General features: G+C 38.7%; 4 protein-coding genes across 4 annotated transcripts; 2 read left to right on the top strand and 2 right to left on the bottom strand.

The window, feature by feature from the left end:
* Positions 1-4,931: 4,931 nt before the first annotated feature.
* On the bottom strand, positions 4,932-5,225 carry BDBG_00589 (uncharacterized protein; the record flags this gene model as incomplete). Its single annotated transcript, XM_031719953.1, has 1 exon — positions 4,932-5,225. One exon carries the CDS (start codon positions 5,223-5,225, stop codon positions 4,932-4,934), a length of 294 nt encoding a protein of 97 aa, XP_031575899.1.
* Positions 5,226-6,183: 958 nt separating this feature from the next.
* Positions 6,184-8,934, top strand: BDBG_16149 (uncharacterized protein; the record flags this gene model as incomplete). Its single annotated transcript, XM_031724154.1, has 7 exons — positions 6,184-6,272; positions 6,370-6,718; positions 6,772-7,239; positions 7,296-7,651; positions 8,185-8,467; positions 8,518-8,783; positions 8,835-8,934. 7 exons carry the CDS (start codon positions 6,184-6,186, stop codon positions 8,932-8,934), a joined length of 1,911 nt encoding a protein of 636 aa, XP_031575898.1.
* A 250-nt stretch (positions 8,935-9,184) lies between these two features.
* On the bottom strand, positions 9,185-10,621 carry BDBG_00586 (uncharacterized protein; the record flags this gene model as incomplete). Its single annotated transcript, XM_002629294.2, has 3 exons — positions 10,485-10,621; positions 9,963-10,455; positions 9,185-9,915 (listed from the first exon to the last, which is right to left on the bottom strand). The coding sequence occupies exons 1-3, from the start codon at positions 10,512-10,514 to the stop codon at positions 9,185-9,187; spliced, it is 1,254 nt and encodes a 417-aa protein (XP_002629340.1). The 5' UTR covers positions 10,515-10,621.
* Positions 10,622-16,079: 5,458 nt separating this feature from the next.
* BDBG_00585 (uncharacterized protein) lies at positions 16,080-16,882 on the top strand. The gene has a single exon (XM_031719952.1). It carries the CDS (start codon positions 16,333-16,335, stop codon positions 16,636-16,638), a length of 306 nt encoding a protein of 101 aa, XP_031575897.1. The 5' UTR covers positions 16,080-16,332; the 3' UTR covers positions 16,639-16,882.
* Positions 16,883-18,341: the final 1,459 nt, after the last annotated feature.

The following is an 18,341-nucleotide window of genomic DNA, read 5'->3' as shown; positions in this document are numbered from 1 at the left end:
TATATATCTGATCAGAGATTGTGTAGATAGAAGAGAGATGATCATAGATCTGTGAAGCTGTAGAAGACACTGATAATATCAGAAGCTTTATAAGAACTGTTAGCTAGAGTCTGTAAGAAATTACTTATAAAGAGACTTACAGTAAAGAACAGAACTGCACTGCTTAGAGTCAGAGACTGATCTGAAAGAGATATGAGATTAACTACTGATCTGAAGATTGAATACAGTGACAGAGCTGAGAGAAATAAAGATGCTATTATAAGTAATAATATCTCTGCTTTATCAGTTAGTAAAAAGTGATTAGAGAAGTTGCAGAGATACTTATAAGAAGCTCAGTAGTAATCAGATATTATCTGCAAAGATATTAAAATTGAAAAGATTTTTATTCTTAGAAAGTTCTTGAATTAATATATAGATATTATTAGAAATACTCTCTCTCTATTATCTGAATAAAAACACTTTATAAATGAATAAGAATACTCACAGTTTATGAAAATGAAAACTGTTATAGAAAAAGAGAAAAGAAGATGAGATTTCATAGATAGATCTGAAATATTTATACTACTTTAAAGAGATTTACTTACACTGTGAGTGATCTTATAAAACAGTCAGATCACTCTAGTAAATAAAGAGTGATTATAAATTACAGATCTGAATCTTTCTATATAACTATAAAGAGTGATTACAGACTGCAGATATCTTAATTCTACAATTCTACAGAGTTAATAAAAGAATGAAAAATTCCTCACAATTCTACAGTGTTAATGAATAATGATTTATAAGAATAAGTAAAAGATTAACTTATGAATACTTCTCTTTAATAAGAGTAATCTTATAGAGAGTAATTTATCTGTGAGATGAATCTGTGTAATAATTACATAAGAATTTTATAAAAATGATTAAGAGTTAATCAGAACTCTTCTATATGAAAGATGTGAGATAAATCTGTGTGATAGTTAGAGAGGAATCTGTAGATTATCAAGAATCTCACAGAATAAGAAACTGAGTGATAGACTCTTTTCTCTTTATAATAACAAGGAATTTTTCCTCACTGAGGTTTTTTTATAGATATGAAGAATTTTTAGTGAGTATCACTGCAGTGCTGAGCTGATTCTATGAAGTCACTTAGTGAAAGACTTCACAGATGAAGTCTTAGAGAGAGAGAGATATGTAAGAAATCTCACTTCTTACAGATTCTTTACTTCTATTTCTATCTCTTATGTAATTAATAGAGTTAGTGGCTCTTGACTACACACAATTATATAGACTGAAGTTCATGAATACTATTTACAACTCAGCTTAAATACTATTATACATTTAATCTCTATATTTTATCTTTCTATCATGAATACTTCTAGTAGTTAACAGTACATATCACGCCAAGCTGTAAACACCTGAATAATCGCCTGCGAGCTCTTATTCTTACATCTTCTCTGTCTATGTACTATGACACTCTTAATCATTATTAAGAATTCAGAGAGAGACTTAACAGCTGAAATAGAAATTCTTAAATAAATAATGATACTCATATTCTGAATCATTGACAGATTTATCTCACTTATTACAGTATTAATATTAATATGTCTTACTTCTACAGTATGAGTGATGACTTTCTCAGTAATACATAGATTAGAAGATATAAGCAAGAGTTATAGTAATCAGAAGAATCAGCTGTAAAGCAGCTTTATATTATCTCTATATTATCTATGAAAGATGTCTTCATAGCTCTTCACTTTTATTTTCTATTACTGTAGCTTAATAAGCATCTGCAGTTTCTTTCTTAACTGTTTAAAGATACTTTGATAAGTTATATACCTGACTCAGTACTGATAATATGAAGAGATAAGAGTATGTAATCAGTCAGTTACTCTGCTTCTCACAAGATCAGAGAAACTCAGTATGAGTGTGATGAGAAGAGAAAGAGTCACAGAGATAAGCTATAATAATAACTTTCTGAAAAGAATGCATAGCTTCTAAGTATAGTGAAGAAGCACTGACTCTGATCAGAGATGAAGAGATGTTTTTCAGTAAGAACAGAATCAGTACTGTGTCAGTGAGTATCTATGCTTCAGAAATAAGAGAGAGAAATGTATATAGTTAAACCTGCTGATATTATAGTAGTATCTGTAGCTCTGAAGAGTGAGATGTAATACTTATTCATGTATATAAAAGTAATATCATGATTGATTATAAAAGACAGTCTGTCTCTTCAAGCTATTTATCAACAGTTCTTGATAAACAGTTGAGAATAATCTTATCTGACTACACTCTTATCTTTCTCTTCAGAGAGTCAACTGTACAAAGCTACAGTTAAATAATACTCACTCTCTTATCACTTCTCTCTCTCAATAGTGATTTGCATGCAACAGTCATGAAAGAGATGCTATTACTATATGAGTTCTATTTTCAGATTTTATTCTCAGATATTATTAACTGCTGCACTGTGCTTTAATGCCTGAAGAGTGTAATCTGAGATAAGCATTTCATAACAGTCTCTTATATTCTAATGTATATAGAGAACTCTCTTCTCTCTTGAATTCATCTTTCTTTTAATTTCTTTTCTACTTCTCATCTTACACTGCTGTGAGACTGAAACTCACTGAGAGATTCTTATCAACTCAAAGATAACTAAATGAGATCAAAGAATCTATTTCTCTCTCACTGAAGCTCTTCAGAGTTCTTTCTTTTTCTACTCACAGTCTTGAATCTGAAGTCATCTTCTTATAGTATAAGCTATTTCTAGTGAGCTGTATTTTCAGAACATAATTATTCTTCAATTATAATGTCAGCTGATAGTCTCTGTAATAAGCTTTGTAGTATTATCATCATCAGTTCAGATACAGAGATGAATGAATATCAGCTCTTAGTATAAAAGCTGTGAAGAAAGAGACTCTGCACAGACTACAGCTATTCAGTGTATGAGACTCTATTTAATGATTCAGTGTTCTCTGAAATGAGACAGTCACTGAAAAAATATAAAATTCCTAACTTACTCAACTTAGACACAGTTTTAATAAGACTCTTTCTTATATAGTGTATAATGAGGTCTTTTTCTTTACTGATATTGAGATAGAAAACTATAATTCAGGGAATTCATAATATTTTCAAGACAGAGTATGTAAAGAGAAAAGCACTGAAAGAAGAAATACAGTATCTGCATGCAGAAATTACTAGAAAGAATGAGCTGATTGACAGACTCAAGACTGAAGTTCATGAACTGAAGTATCAATGGCAATGCTAGATCTGTTATATCATCTTATCAGAGTGAAGAACTCTTCTATATAAATACTGATATTATTCAGAATGTCTTTCCCTCATTGACACAATCTGCAGAATGTGTTGTCAGATTATCACTGATGTTATCAAGAGCTACTAGATAGAGATTTTTATGACCAATCTTACATCTAATATTGAAATCATGAGTGATGGAAAGAGACAGGGAAGTTGAAGATCTACATGTTTGATTGCTGAGTCAAAGCCAAGCCAAGCCTTGCTGAGTTCTTTGGCACTCTGTCTGACTTGCTCTTTTTTTGTTTTCCAGCTTGCATTCCCTTTCAGCCTGCAACCCCTTTTCGGCTCGCACTTCTTTTTAGCCCACATGACCCGTAGGCCATTTGTTTAGATGTCTGAGTGATCGAATAGGGAATGCCGGGCCATATACCCCCCCAAAGAGTTCATTATTGTATCAATTTACCCCACGCACCCAAGACATGTCCGCATAACCTCTCGTCTCTCATCTCGGAGGCGTAAATCTACAGGTTTTTAGCTGGCTGACTAGTGTGCTAGCGGGGCTCACCACAGGATCACTCACTTGTAGCACGCTCGTTTCAAATTACGTGCTTTTTGACTTTAAAACAGCAAGATTCATAATTATGACTGGCCCTATATTTTCCTGAAGGGTGACGGCTACAGTCCCTTTCAGGGAGAATCATTTGAACAAATTGACCCGCACTATGGGAACTCGGGAGATGCACCATTGACTATTGTTCAATTAGATGGAATTGTTTACATGACCTGTAATATCCATCTCTCTTGTGGGGTTCTAGTAAGGCTCAGCAGAGTACTGGTAACCAAACGAAATGAACTGATTTAAACCGGAAGGTATATTAGAATATTCATGGCCTGGTCATGCCAGATGTCGTCCCCAGGGGAAAATATTCCCCTATTCTTCAGAGTAGCCATGGCCTGTTCATGCCCACTATATCCCCTATTCTTTAGAGAAGCCATGGCCTGGTCATGCCCAATGTCGTCCCCAGGGGAAAATATTCCCCTATTCTTTAGGCCGACTGAGATGAACGGCCGTCAATCGAGTCGGCCGTCAATGAAGTACGAAGCGAACTGATTGATTGATTGATTGATTGATTGATTGATTGATTGATTTATTCATAGACTGTCCCAGCCGCCCTCAGGCAGCTATGCAGCGCACTACTATACATACAGGAGTTTCTGCTCTTTTCCTTGGAAATTCAGTTATTCTTGCCGAAAGCTTCCAGTTGGGGCCGGTTATTTCTGCAAGAATCACTTCTTTTCCGCTTGAGCTTCCTCTATTCATAGTCTTCCTATCTGTTCTGTATCTCTGCCTTGTTAGGTCTTTCCTGACCCTCCTCAACTTCTGTTTACTGGTTTCATGTTTTGCCTGTTCCCAGAATGCTTCCCATTCGCCCTTCATCGCCTGACGGATGGTGGATTTTGTGGTTGCAGGCAGCGTCATCGATTTTATCCCAGAGAGTTTTTAAAAACATGACCAGTGGCAACAATTTTAATGAGATGAACTCTTTGAATGAATATAGCAAAACAACTTCATCAATTCAACAAGTGAGTGTCGTCATACGGGTTGGGTATGTCTCTTGTCTTTAATTTTCATATCTCCACTTAATAGGAAAGTATTGATTTCGTTCCTACTCTATACGGAAGAAAAATACGAAATCAGTTCAAGACGTAGCCGGTTTGAATGAAGGCATACTGGCGGAGTGTTTGATGATTCTGCTTCCCTGCTCCTTCTCCAACAACTGATGACATAAATGCCGAAAATGATCACGTTCTTCGGTCAATTTCTCGATAATCTTCTTCATTTCCTCTTTCTGAACCTTCTTGCGCTGGCAAAACTTTTTAGAGGCGAGGCTATTCTTTTGCCGTATCTCCGTCGCTTTCCGTGATCCGGATTCCATATCGACATTAATTATACCTCTCCATCTTTGCGCCGATTCTGTTACTGTCTGTGACATTATCGGTGGAGATATTTGCTTTGAATGCAGCCCGATATCCCCTGAGCGTGCTAATGACCTCCTCAATCCACCCTGTTCCAAGGGAGGAAGAGAATTATCAGCGGGATATAGTTGGCAACCGCATTGTGTTAATGGCGGCCGCGTTTGGCGAACCAGGCTATAGGACGACCGCGGTGTACTTTCATACTGTGAGGCAATGAGCGGAGGAGGATCGCGAGCACGAAAGTAGGGAGCTTGTATGGGTATCGGGCCCTGCAGGGATCCCGAGTTATTGTCCAGTTGGGTTTGAGTGATGGAGTGTGGGAAAGTGCTGTGATAGTGTCTGGGAAACTGTGAGGCAACGGCGGTGGCCAGGAATTTCTCTCATATGTCGGTTGGAGGTGGCTGCAACATTGGTGATGTCCTTTCGATGTGTGGTTCGGGGAAATGTCCAACACCCTCGAGGTGCTGCGCGGTGCCACAATCGCGAGTAGCACACAACAGCTGAGGAACGCTCAATCCGTTTTTGACCGCCATGGTTCATTATACTATCGCGACCGAGTGTATGTGAAAACCTATCTCGGCTTGGGAGGAGGTTGTGGTTTGGGGACTCCAGTGGTGTCGTAGGCGCCTCTTGCCATTCCGGTGAAATTCGAGAATTGAAGGAGATATGCAGGTGGCCGCATAATGCAATGGGAGTGAGTTCTCCTTTTATGTTCCCTTCCATCAAGCCATCCTCGGCGGCAGGCTAACCGAAATGCCAGGATTGCTCGGTTGTTTCTATGGTTGCTTTTTGTGAACCGGAGGCGCGTGGGTTCCAACACGGAAGTCCCTGCACTTTGCTGCCAATTAAACTCCTGTTATCCAGGAGCAGCAGCGATCCTTCTCCCTGGAACGGTCGTGGCGTTGTAAATTCACATTGAACCCCTGCGATCAACCGCTGTATCCTGATTGGGATGGCCTTGGCGTTGGAAAAACAATGATCCGCTGTGGTGATCAGGATTTCGAGGTCGGGGATGTGTCACAGCTCTGGCTTCGTGCCAGGATTCACCAGGCATTTTCCAAAATGTATACGGCAGATGTTGCTCCTCAGCTGTCCTGTCATTGTCATTTTTCATCTGAAATCACTGATCTTATTTTTTCCGCCAGACTAATGAGCTTTCAGGTATCATCGCGATCGATTCAGAATGCATGCCTCCGCCCGCTGGTTAAGTCTCGACGACTTGGAGCAGTCCATAGCAAAGACGGATTTTCCCTATAGGGAAAATCCACTGACGGGAGTGAACACGACCGATGCCCATGGTGTAGCCCCTGCTGTAGCCCGTGCGATCGATAAGGAGACCAGGTCGGTCATTTTACAGGTCCCATTCGCAGCGTGGCTTCTAAAAGCGGTTGGGCGCGACACAGACGTGATGGATATGTTCTTGGTGTACCTCGGGGTGCTCCGTATTCGACTCAATAGGTTTCTTCGGAGGTGTCCCGAGCCACTGCGGATCAAGAATGAACTTCAAACGGTCCGCCAGAACTGGAGCACTTCATATGTATTGCGTGCTGACACTGGAGACAGATCGTTCTCGGAGTAAACCCTCTTGCACGAGCAGTGATGTCTGGCTGCATCCAGAACACCCAGTCGTGGAAATGTTTGACCCATGATCTTAATATCGGGTTCATCATTGACCCTCTTGCTGATGTCTTCGGTCCCCGACCCCGCCGCTTGAACGCGGACGAATTTTATCTCCTGAACACCCGCTTCCAGAGTACCTACGACACTGAACGAGACATCGATCCGGTGTCTAGCTTCCGGACCGACTTGATGTTCTTCCGGGGAATCAGAGACATGTCGCCAGAGTCACTAGCCAGCCGCATCACAAACGAAGACTTGAGATGCTTTCAAGCCGCGTACGCCCTCATGCCTTCCGAGCGAGACGAGTGGCGGCGTCTCCTGGGTCACTCTTGGCGCCATCGAAATGAAGATACAACCGAATGCCTTCGAAAGGACCTGAGATACGGTGGTCCCTTGGTCGAACTTGCCATGGTAAGCTGGTCATTGCAGCTCTTCGCTTCGGAGTACTGCTAACATCGTATCAAAAGTGTCTGTACAAGCAACGAAACTTTCATGGAGTGACTGCAATTGTGATAGGTCTGAGGGTTGCTGACTACGATGCAACAATGATCCCACGGGAGCTGCGCAGAATTGTCGAATATGAGGGTAACTTTCGCGCGTGTCGCGACCATTTGAGGGACATGAGGGAGACGGGAAAGCCTGCGTTGCCTTTTATATATCCCATTTACAGGGAGTATCAGTTGTCCGTTGAAAGTCTCCGTCGGCACGAAGCATCTTCCCGATACGAGGCTTGCTTGCAGAGAGTAACTTCAAACGCTGATGACTTGCTCTGGTTCGGATCATACACGGCAAGGTCGGGAATTGTGAAGAGAATCGGGAGCATGTTCGAGTTCTGTATCTGCTTTTAGATAGCTTATATCCTAATCACGTAGTTATTCATCCTTTCCTGTGGGGAGGGAAGCATACTGCTGTCATCGACGGCGCTGTAACAGCTATGTTTAATGTCCCGCTGCCAAGGCCACTCGATCGCCAATTAGCGTAGACATCTGCATCCTGCAAGGAGGGCGGTGTGTTGAGGAGGAATCCAGGCAACCGGCTGCCTCATGCAAGGCTCGACTTTGTTTGCCAAATGAATTTGCCAATCGGGCATGAAGTTAGCGACCGATATTCGCACACTTAAAAAGCAGACAACCCACCGATGCCCCCGATTTTCTAGAACTAACAACGCTCGCTCTGTTCGTCTTCTTAATCCCCAACCGACTTCTGTGTCTTCCAAACCACAAATCGTGTCCGCAAGATGGTTTCTATGCTGGTAAGAAGAACAAGCCGTTCCAGGGTTCGGAAGGTAAGGGTTGGTTTTCCCTCCGCACACCCCTGGTTGTATCGACAACTCATTCAGGGCTAATAATGGGCCAGGATATCAACGGTCGTGTCCGAACCCAACGATGCCAAGACTAAGTTATGTCACGTGTCATTCAATCAGCATCCGGCATCGTCACCCCTCAGTGAAGCCCCGCGCCGCGATGTTTGCAAGCAGGTCAGGGTGAACATGGACACCAACGTTTTGATCAGATCTGGTGACATACTAGACCTCTATCGGGACTTCGACAGAGTCTTACAGGCACTCATCAACGATGGATGGATCGTGCTGAAGGATGCCACAGATACAAACTCCATTGAGCGGGTGGCGAGCAATCAGGTGAGAATCTCCGCTCTCAGCCTCTCTTTAACTTGGCTGAAGGAACCTAGCACGTCAACCACCTCCTCGCTGGAGTGAGCCCGCAGCCCTTCAAACAAAACCTCGCTATCCTGATGCCCGCTTCCCGACTGAAAAACTCCCCATTTGAGCGCTTCCCTCGGGGGGAGACCCTAGCAGATAAGAAAGATGAGGTTCTTGGCTTGACTTGCTATCATCTCTTCGGCAAAGATAATAAGTCGCAGTGGAGGTGGCAATACGATATAGGAGGCAGCAAGGGTGATCTACCAACGGCCATTGCAGCCACCGGTGGAGACGTGTACGTGGAACCCAAGCCTCGAACAACAAGCCTGCTATTAACGTCTTACAGGATCATATGCAGTGGTTGGCTATTACGACAGCTTCCCGAGCCGGAGGCCAAAACGGACCTATACGTGGTAAATTATTATCGGTCGGACCACCCTTGGTGAGCACCATGGGTATGTGTATCGGTGGTCTACATGGGATTGTTAGGATAGTATGGGGCACTCATTGGGGAACCTGGAAGGAAATAACGTGCATCTGAAATAGACAGGTCTAGCATTATGGCAATGGGATTTTCATAAAACTGCAAATACTATTCTTCATAGAAAGTTTGCTGGTATTACTGTGTCAAAACGGACGCGACTCTTCAATGTCGCGCGCCAACCAGGCGGAGGAGATGGAGGATTGCCCGGTTTGCTAGAAGTTAGGTGAGGGGCATCCGTAGATGGACTCGGAGGGGAATGGAAACAATAGGGCTGGGTAGATAGATCCATCGGTACCGGTAGGGGGGACCTGGGAAGGATTGGGTCCGGGGCCAATCTCATAGATAGAACGGGAGAATGGTTGTAGCTGAGCTGGGTATATCGATCCGTTAACGTTGGTGAGCGGTAGTGGGAAGGGATCGGGACCGGAGTTGATCTCATAGATAGAATGGCTGGAGAATGGCTGTAGTTGAGCTGGCGGTACTGGGGAGGGGTTGAAACCTGGGTTGCAAAAATCATCCACGGACGCTGCGGAGTCGGATGACGATACTTGAGCCGAGTAAGCCATGGTTGAAGCGCAGTTACTTCGGTCACGGGCGAACGCCGAGGTGTGGCCATTGATGGATCCAGGTTTCGCTGGGGCCGTGCATGTTTTGTCGTCACCGCGCTTCCTCTTCTTTCCGCCCACGATTTCATGCAGGTGGTCATTGTCCTTTTCAACCTGTTCAATTCTCGTGCTAAACTGTTTGAATATCTTCATGACTTCTTCCCGGAGAACGGAACCGTCATCGCACCTCTCAGCTGTAGAAGTGTCGGTTGACACTTGCACCAAGCGCCCAATGCTAGAATCTCGCTCACTACCCGCCTCACTCGCTTTTCGTACGCTTCGGCCGGCGACGTGATTATCGTTCGGCTGCATATAAGGGAGACCTCCGCCACGAGAGACTGTTTCCATTAGTATATAAGCTATTCAGACAAGCGGAACAACCCACATGCGGTGCGGAACGGCCCGAAGGTTTCAATCCTAGATGTGCTTGGTTCCCCATGGCGGTCCCTCTCGTGCCTTGAGAGAGAGGACGTGCCTGCCGAAAATTCCATCCCACACTGAAAACAGAAGGTCCCGGTAAGTATCGCACGGTGGAACTGGTGGCTACGATCCCATGTGCCTCGAATGTGTCTTGGGAGGTTCTCCGCAGATTGATACGCTTTACTGCAGTGTGGCGCAATGCACTTCGATAGCCGCGGATACGTCTGATCTTGGCAATACGACGCTTTTATTTCCTTTAAGGTACAAATGCGACCGCCAAACGCCGTCTTCAAGTGATGTTCTGCCCCGACGCTGCTAATGATATCCTCCAGCACAACCACTCGCGCGTACAGACACTCGATCGTTTTGCATAGTGCCCGGTGCTGTGTATTCGGAAGTCTCTCGGGTGGTAGTTGAGGGGCCGCGACGAAACGATGCTCTAGGACGGTCCTTAGTGACTAAGTTGCAAGGTGTTGGTGCTACTTACCCATTCTGGTGGTTGAGGTTTATCCGTCATCAGTTTGTTTGTGGTAAGATGGACGCGGGTATGGATGCTAGCAGCTCTCCACGATCAGCTGTAGAGTAAAACTAGCAGGAATTAAGAAATGTGAAAGAGCAGATATGTCAGAATGATATGGGCTGCGCTCCGTCGTCTGGCAAACATGTTGGTGATTACTACACCTACCCTAGTCACGTGCCACCCCAACCTATTTAGTGTAACTCGCGTAGTTAGATTACAACATAACAATATTATTCTTCAAGAGGTTATGAAGCCCTCTACACAATGAAAAGCTGCAAAATAATGTGCAATTGACATCTCCACACATTGTTACAAGTGTGTCTAGATGATTTATTGAGTGATTGAACCCATGATTAATCTAAGATCTAGAGGGACACCTGACTTAATAAAAGAATACATGTCTTCAAGGTGAAGAAACAAGAAGACATCAGAACAGCAGACACAAGATCACAGATTATTATTAACATCAATAATGAACTGAAAAGTAACTGTCTCTGAAGTGTTTGAGCTGAATGACATAATCATAGAAGAACAGTCTGATGAGTTTAATATATATAAAGACTCAGTTGAAGATATCATTGATGAGATGTCAGACAATGCAGAGAGCTCAAGTGACTGAAATGATAATAACTCTGTAAGTGAGAAGACTTACATGAGACTAGAAATTACAAGACTTCAGTATGAAGTTGAGTGAATGAAGACAGATAGAGATGAAAATAAAGAGCTTAGTATAGATTTAGTAAATTATTTTCAATGAAAGAGTAGAATATCTGTATTAATAAAGATTCTTAATAAATTCAGAGATTAAGTAAGATCTATAAAGAAGTCTGTTATACTCACTGACTCTGTAAATTATTCTATATAAAAAGAAGAGATTCTGCTCATAGTAAGATAATCTGAAATAGATAATATTCTTAATAATAAGCAGATTAATTCTGATAAGAATATCAGTATAAATATACAATGTTTTTAATCAGAACAGAATATCTGACTATATAACTATATATAATCTATGATTATCTTACAGATCAAATCTCACTTTATTATACTTAAGAAGTCTCAACTATCTACTTATTCTCTATAATCTGTCATAGAGAATAATTTCACTGAGAGATCTGCTATTCACAGAACTCATCTATTTTAAGAATTGATTAAGATAATATCAAAATCAAAGAGTTCTAATCATATATTTATTGAATATTTAATTGTAATCAGAACTGATTATATCTGATTAAAATATAATATTGAAGATTTCATGTTTTTTAACAGACTTCTTACAGAGATTAGTAAAGATTGATTATCTTTTATAAAGAATTGAATAAATATAATAGAGAAGAATGAGAATACTAGAACACTTAAAGATGATTTCATGAAATTATATTAAGATATTCTTCTATAATTGTCAGCTACTGATGAATCTCTCATCTTCAATGAAAAGATCTCTGCAAATAATACTCAAGATTTCAATAGAATGAATAAAAAGAAGAAGAAGAAGATCTCTGAGAATAAGAATAAAGATTTCATCAAGTCAGATAGAAAGAATAATAATGCTATTAAAACATGTTATCATTATCAGAAGATTGATCACATTTAAATAGATTACTGATTGAAATTTCCTGAAAAACACTCTACTAGCCGTGATAAGAATAAGAATAAGAATAAGAATGAAACAGGCTCAGTGTCAGTTCATAATATTATTGAGTAAGTATTTTATATAACAGAAACAGTCTATTCTACTGATTAAACTGACAAAGATATCTGAATTCTGAACTCTGAATTCAGTGCTCATACTACATCTTACAAGAATCTCATATCAATAGTGCTGCAGAAGATTAATATTATATTGAAGATGACTGACAGATTAACAGCTTCTGCAACAGCTATAGAGAAGATAAATATATTAGTTAAAGAAATAAATCTACTGCTGTAGAACATCTGCTATATTTTCAAGCTGAAGATAAATCTTATGAGTTTTGAGAAGCTTATATATCAGAGCTATATATATAAGTAACTAATCTATGAAAATACTCATTCAATCTTGCTAATCTCTTCTGACAAGATGTTGAGTTTTACTGCTAAATTGAGTGATAAGAACATCTATATTCTGAAAAAACAATTAATGACTAGAGACTTGATTTGATTTATAATACTAAATAATGAATTTAAATCTGTGAAAATTCTACAGTCTGCAGAGAAAAAAGATTCTCTGCTAGCATTGTTTAATAAGAATATCAAGATTGTTGAACATATAATGTTATAATAGTATTAAAAGCTTGATCATCTTAACTTCATGAATATTACTAAATTAGTAGCAGATTCATAACTGAGAATGAGAATTAAGAGTAGTAGAGCTTTGCTATTCTGCAAGACCTGTGTATAGATAAAAATGATATATTCAACATTTATATCAATGATAAGAACTGTCAAATCTGTGATGAGATTCTTCATGAATCTTGCAGATGATAATTATACATTATATGATAAAATCAACCTCTCTACTCATGAGAGAGCTAATTATTGAATAAGTATTACAGATGATGTTATATACTACAGATGAATTATTCTTATAATATTAAAGAGTGAGATCACTGCACATTTGATAATCTTTATTAATGAAATTAAGACTACTACTCAACATTGAATTGAGACTTTACACTGAAATGATGAAGATGAATTTAAAAGTGATGAATTAAAGATCTACTGCTAGTGAAAAGAAATCATATATAAGATCACTATATCTGATATGTTACAGTTTAATAGCTCTGCAGAATGTGTCAATTGTATTATAGATAAAAAGATAAGAAGCTTACTATTTAACAGTGAGCTTATAAGAGAACTTTGAGATGAAGCTATTTAAGTCATAATCATGATAATCAACATATTCTCAATATCAATGAAGATTTACAGATGTCAGAGAAAGATCTTATTATTCTCTTTTAAAGCTTGAACAGATGTTCAATCTTCTGCTCATTGAATATGCAGATAAGAATGTAAGATGTATAAGAAGAATCTGAAGATTATTAATAAGCTTATAAATAGAACTGATAGTAAGTAATAATGATTAGTTGAATATCAAGAACTGTATTAATATTGTATCTGAGACCCTGCAATCTGAAAGCTTGAGATTGTAAGAAATATTGTTTTTAATAAAGAATTGATAATAGAAGAAGCATCAGCAAATGTTATTAGAGAAGCAGTTAAACTGTCAGAGAAATTGAATATTCTTAACATTATAAAGAGATGATAACACTGTCTTCTAAGAAGACTTACAAAGAATAAATCTGATGTTTTAAAGATACTTACTGATAGTGATATGAACAGTGTGCTGAAACTGATATATCTACTAGATAATGAGACAGAACTTGTCAATAATAATATAAATGACTCTGTGAATGATGAAGATTCTGTACTCAGTGTTCTTAATGACTATTCAATCACACTGACAGAGACTAAAAGAAGTCATGACTGAGAACATTGACATCAGACAATGAGAAAGAAAGTGAAAACTTTTGAATGAAAGAAGATATATATTATTATTGAAAAGACCTCTGAAATGAACATTCTTACAGATAAATGAGTGTACAATTAAAAATTGAATAACAAGAATGAAATCATTCACTTTAGAGCTTGTTAAGTGATTAGAGAATTTCTATAATAATAAGATATTCATTATAATAAGTCATATGCAGTAGTGATGTCTGAATCTACATTGTGAAGCTTATTTACTATATTAATAGTAAAAGATTGAAAAGTCAGATCAATTGACTATGTATCTGTGTTTTTAAATGAGGTATTACCTCAGAATGAGATGATATTTATACAACTATTTATAGAGATCAAGCATAATTGTGATGAATTAGTAGGGCTTGTATATCAGAGCTTATACAGAATAAAATAGACAGTAAGAACATGATATTTTCTTACAATAGAACACTTGATGAATCTAGAATTCAAGATCTCATCTTATAACAGTGAATTTCTTTATCATTTAATTCATAAGTGATTCTTGATACTACATGTTGATAACTGTCAAATCACAGAGTCTGAAGAGAGTGAAATTGAGTAAATTTTAATGAAAATCAGAAAAAGGTTTGAGATAAAAGAAGTTGAATAGAATAAATCTTATCTGAGAATGAAGATCAAATACTGAGATGAAAATCTGATGATTACACAGAGCTATTATGTTGAAGAAATATTAAAAGAGTTTGAAATGAATAAGGTCAACTCTGCAGGGACCTCAATGATAATGAGTATATGACTGAAATTTTCATCTGATGAGAATGATAGATTGAATGATAACTTTACAGCTACAGAATATTATCAAGAATTGAGATTATTACAGTATTTAATCTCAAGCAGCTGATCAGATCTGACATTCACAGTTAACTATCTCTTACATTTTAACTCATGTTCACACAAAGTGTGTTGAGCAGTGTTGAAGCATGTTCTACATTATATCAAGAAGATGAAAAACCATGACATATTATACAGAAAGAAGATCAGTGATATAAGTCTGAGTTCTGTGATATACTGTGATTCAGACTGAGTAAGAGCAGATTCTTAATACAAATCAATTACTGACTATATTATATTGATTAATGAGTCACTGGATCTCATAGCAGTTACAGAGACAGACATCTATTACTAAATCAATCACAGAAACTGAATATATTACAGCTAGTAAGACAGCTTGTAAGATAATCTGATTGAATGATATATTATATAACACTGAGTTAATAAATGATAAAAAAGTGAAATATGCTCACATCTATAAGTTGATAATAAGGGAGCAATTGATCTAGCAAAGGGAGAATTCTTAACACAAAGATCATATTACATTGAGATTTGATATCATATTCTCTGTGATTTGATTGAAAAAGAGGAAATCATGATGAAATATGTTGATTCTATAGTGAACATAGCTGACAGCCTCATCAAGCCACTGATGAAGCCTGCATTTGAAGATTTTGTCAAGAGGATTAACATTCAGGAAATTGAGAAGAAGGAATGATTGAATGATAATGATGATACAGTGAATCAATGGATTTTGCATGTATTTCTTGATTTTTATGGTTATTGCTGTACGGACGCCTTTCCTAATGAGGAAATCAGGGTCTGATTGATGTAATTAATTATTATTGCATTTTTGAAAGATTTGAGGATGAGGGAGGCCCCGGGTGGCGGCTTATAGACCACGGTGTAGCAAGGGGGGGTGTTGGTGATTACTACACCTACCCTAGTCACGTGCCACCCCAACCTATTTAGTGTAACTCGCGTAGTTAGATTACAACACAACAACGTTATCCTCCAAGAAAACACACTAACCCAGACAGGCATTGTCCTGCTGAATAAACCTTCCGTTTTCGTCGTAATTTACAACGAGTGGAGAACAGACCCTATTAGCCCACGTGACCCGGCGCTACCTAGGAAATGAACTAGCTTAGACCGGAAGGCATATTAGAATATTCATGGCCTGGTCATGCTCGATATATCACCTATTCTTCAGAGCATCCACAGGCTGGTCATGCCCAATGTCATCCCCAGGGGAAAAAAATCCCCTATTCTTCAGAGCATCCGTGGGCTGGTCATGCCTGATAATCCCCTATTCTTCAGAGCAGCCATGGCCTGGTCATGCCCAATGTCATCCCCAGGGAAAAAAAATCCCCTATTCTTCAGAGCATCCGTGGGCTGGTTATGCCCGATATATCCCCTATTCTTCAGAGTATGCATGGTCTGGTCATGCCAGATGTCATCACTAGGGAAAATATCCCCGATTCTTTAATCTATTCATACCCGATTTCCCTTATTCTTTAGAATGGCATCATGGCCCGGTCACGTCAGATTCTATTCTTGGGAGGGAAATTTCATATATGTCTTTTATAGTTTGGGACTCCTATACGGCTTGGCCTGCTTGCCAGCTCTGAATGTGGGCCGAGTCGAGCGTGGCGAGAAGTGGCCGCCTGGTTTGAAGAGCCACTTTGTGGAGGTGGCATTACGTCTGACAGTCTACACGTCGCGTCAGGCAAGGGGCCCGGGACCTTCATGCACGATACTCCATCAATATATGACGGGGTGTGCCGTGCATGAAGGGTCACTGATGCCAGTAGACGATTGTGAATGAGGGGGGAAAGTGAAAATATCGGAGACTACTGGCTTAGGAATACTACTGGCTTAGGGAGACTGCTGGCTTAGGGAGACTGCTGGCTTAGAGAGACTGCTGGTTTAGAGAGACTGCTGGCTTAGAGAGACTACTGGTTTAGAGAGACTGCTGGCTTAGAAAGACTGCTGGCTTAGGGAGACTGCTGGTTTAGAGAGACTGCTGGCTTAGAGAGAAGCAATGCTAAGTTCTGGTGCACTGTACATAACCTTACAAGTGATTTTTGATATGAACCCTTTCGCCAATACAGGTAGCTGATAACTTGGCCCTTTTTTATGCTCGTCGAAAGTAATACAAGAGAATACATTTGTGAAGTGTGGAGACTTGAAGAACTCCCACTCGAATTGAGTAACTTCATGTGTCTAGAAATATCTCAAGCTGAGCTAACTGAGTTGCACAGCAACTTAGGTGAATCATCATATCCATAGAAACCTCTCGTGAGTGTGTACGCCTATAGCTGTCTTCTTGCAGAAATAATCAGGCCTTCAGCTGGACGTTTCCAGCAAGAATGGCTGAAATCCCAAGGAAAAGAGCAGAAATTCTAGTGCGCTGCATAGCTGCCTGAGAGTTGAATACCATCATGTGACATATATATGTCTTGGAGGATAACGTTGTTATGTTGTGTGTGTGTAATCTATCTACGCGAGTTACACTAAATGGATAGGTTGGGGTGGCATGTGACTAGGGTAGGTGTAGTAATCACCAACACTCCCCCTTGCTACACCGGTGGCCTAGACTGACCGTGTGACTGTGTCTGGGACCAGGACCAGATTTTTTGATAGTTTTATTACCAATTTGACTGATCCCATTACACAGTTTTAACATTAAATAGTAGTCTTATACTGTTCTAGTGAGACTTACTATCTACTCTTGTCATATTTTTTAAATAAGATCATGATTTTCACTTCTCAATTTAAATTATTTTTATTACTTTAAATAACTTTAAATCTTATTTAAGTGTTATCAAAAAGTATTACTTTTTAAAAAATTAAAAATAGTCTAAAAAAAACCTTAAAATATATAAAAATAGTAACTTTATACTAAGAATGAAACTAAATGAGATTAAATAAGATTACTTTCTCATTTTTTTCAAGTCATGATTTCATTTTAAGATCTTATATATAGTTACTTTACATGTTTTTTTAATAACTAGTCTCAGTAAGATTTATGTCAAGAAATGCATGAGATCAGATTAAATGAGATTAAATATAAAATTCATGATTCTGACAGTCAGTCTACTGTAATCTATAAGTTATCACCCGGAGTCTCTCTCATTCTTAAATCTTTTAAAAATGCAATAATAATTAATTATATTAATCAGACTCTGATTTCCTTATTAGAAAAGATATTCATATAATAATAACTGTAAAAATCAAGAAATATATATAAAATTTATTGATTCACTGTATTATTATTATTATTTAATCATTTCTTTCTAATCTCTTTCAAATCAATTCTTTTTATTAAATCTTCAAACACAGGCTTTGTCAGTGACTTAGTAAGTCTGTTAGCTATATTCACTGTAGAATTAACATGTTTCATTATGATTTTCTCTTTTTTAATTAAATTATGAAGAATATGATATCTGATCTTAATATAATATAATCTTTATATTAAGAATTCTTTCTTTGCTAGATCAATTGCTCTCTTATTATTAACTTATAGAT

The sequence above is a fragment of the Blastomyces gilchristii genome (genome assembly GCF_000003855.2).
Source record: "Blastomyces gilchristii SLH14081 genomic scaffold supercont1.1, whole genome shotgun sequence".
In the NCBI taxonomy this organism is placed as follows: Eukaryota; Fungi; Ascomycota; class Eurotiomycetes; order Onygenales; family Ajellomycetaceae; genus Blastomyces; species Blastomyces gilchristii.
Note: the sequence above shows the minus strand (reverse complement) of the source record. Positions and strands in the feature narration are given on the sequence as shown.

What these genes read in the sequence shown, in the direction of transcription:
- BDBG_00585 (XM_031719952.1), top strand. Translation starts at nt 16,333, where the DNA reads ATGGCATCATGGCCCGGTCACGTCAGATTCTATTCTTGGGAGGGAAAT.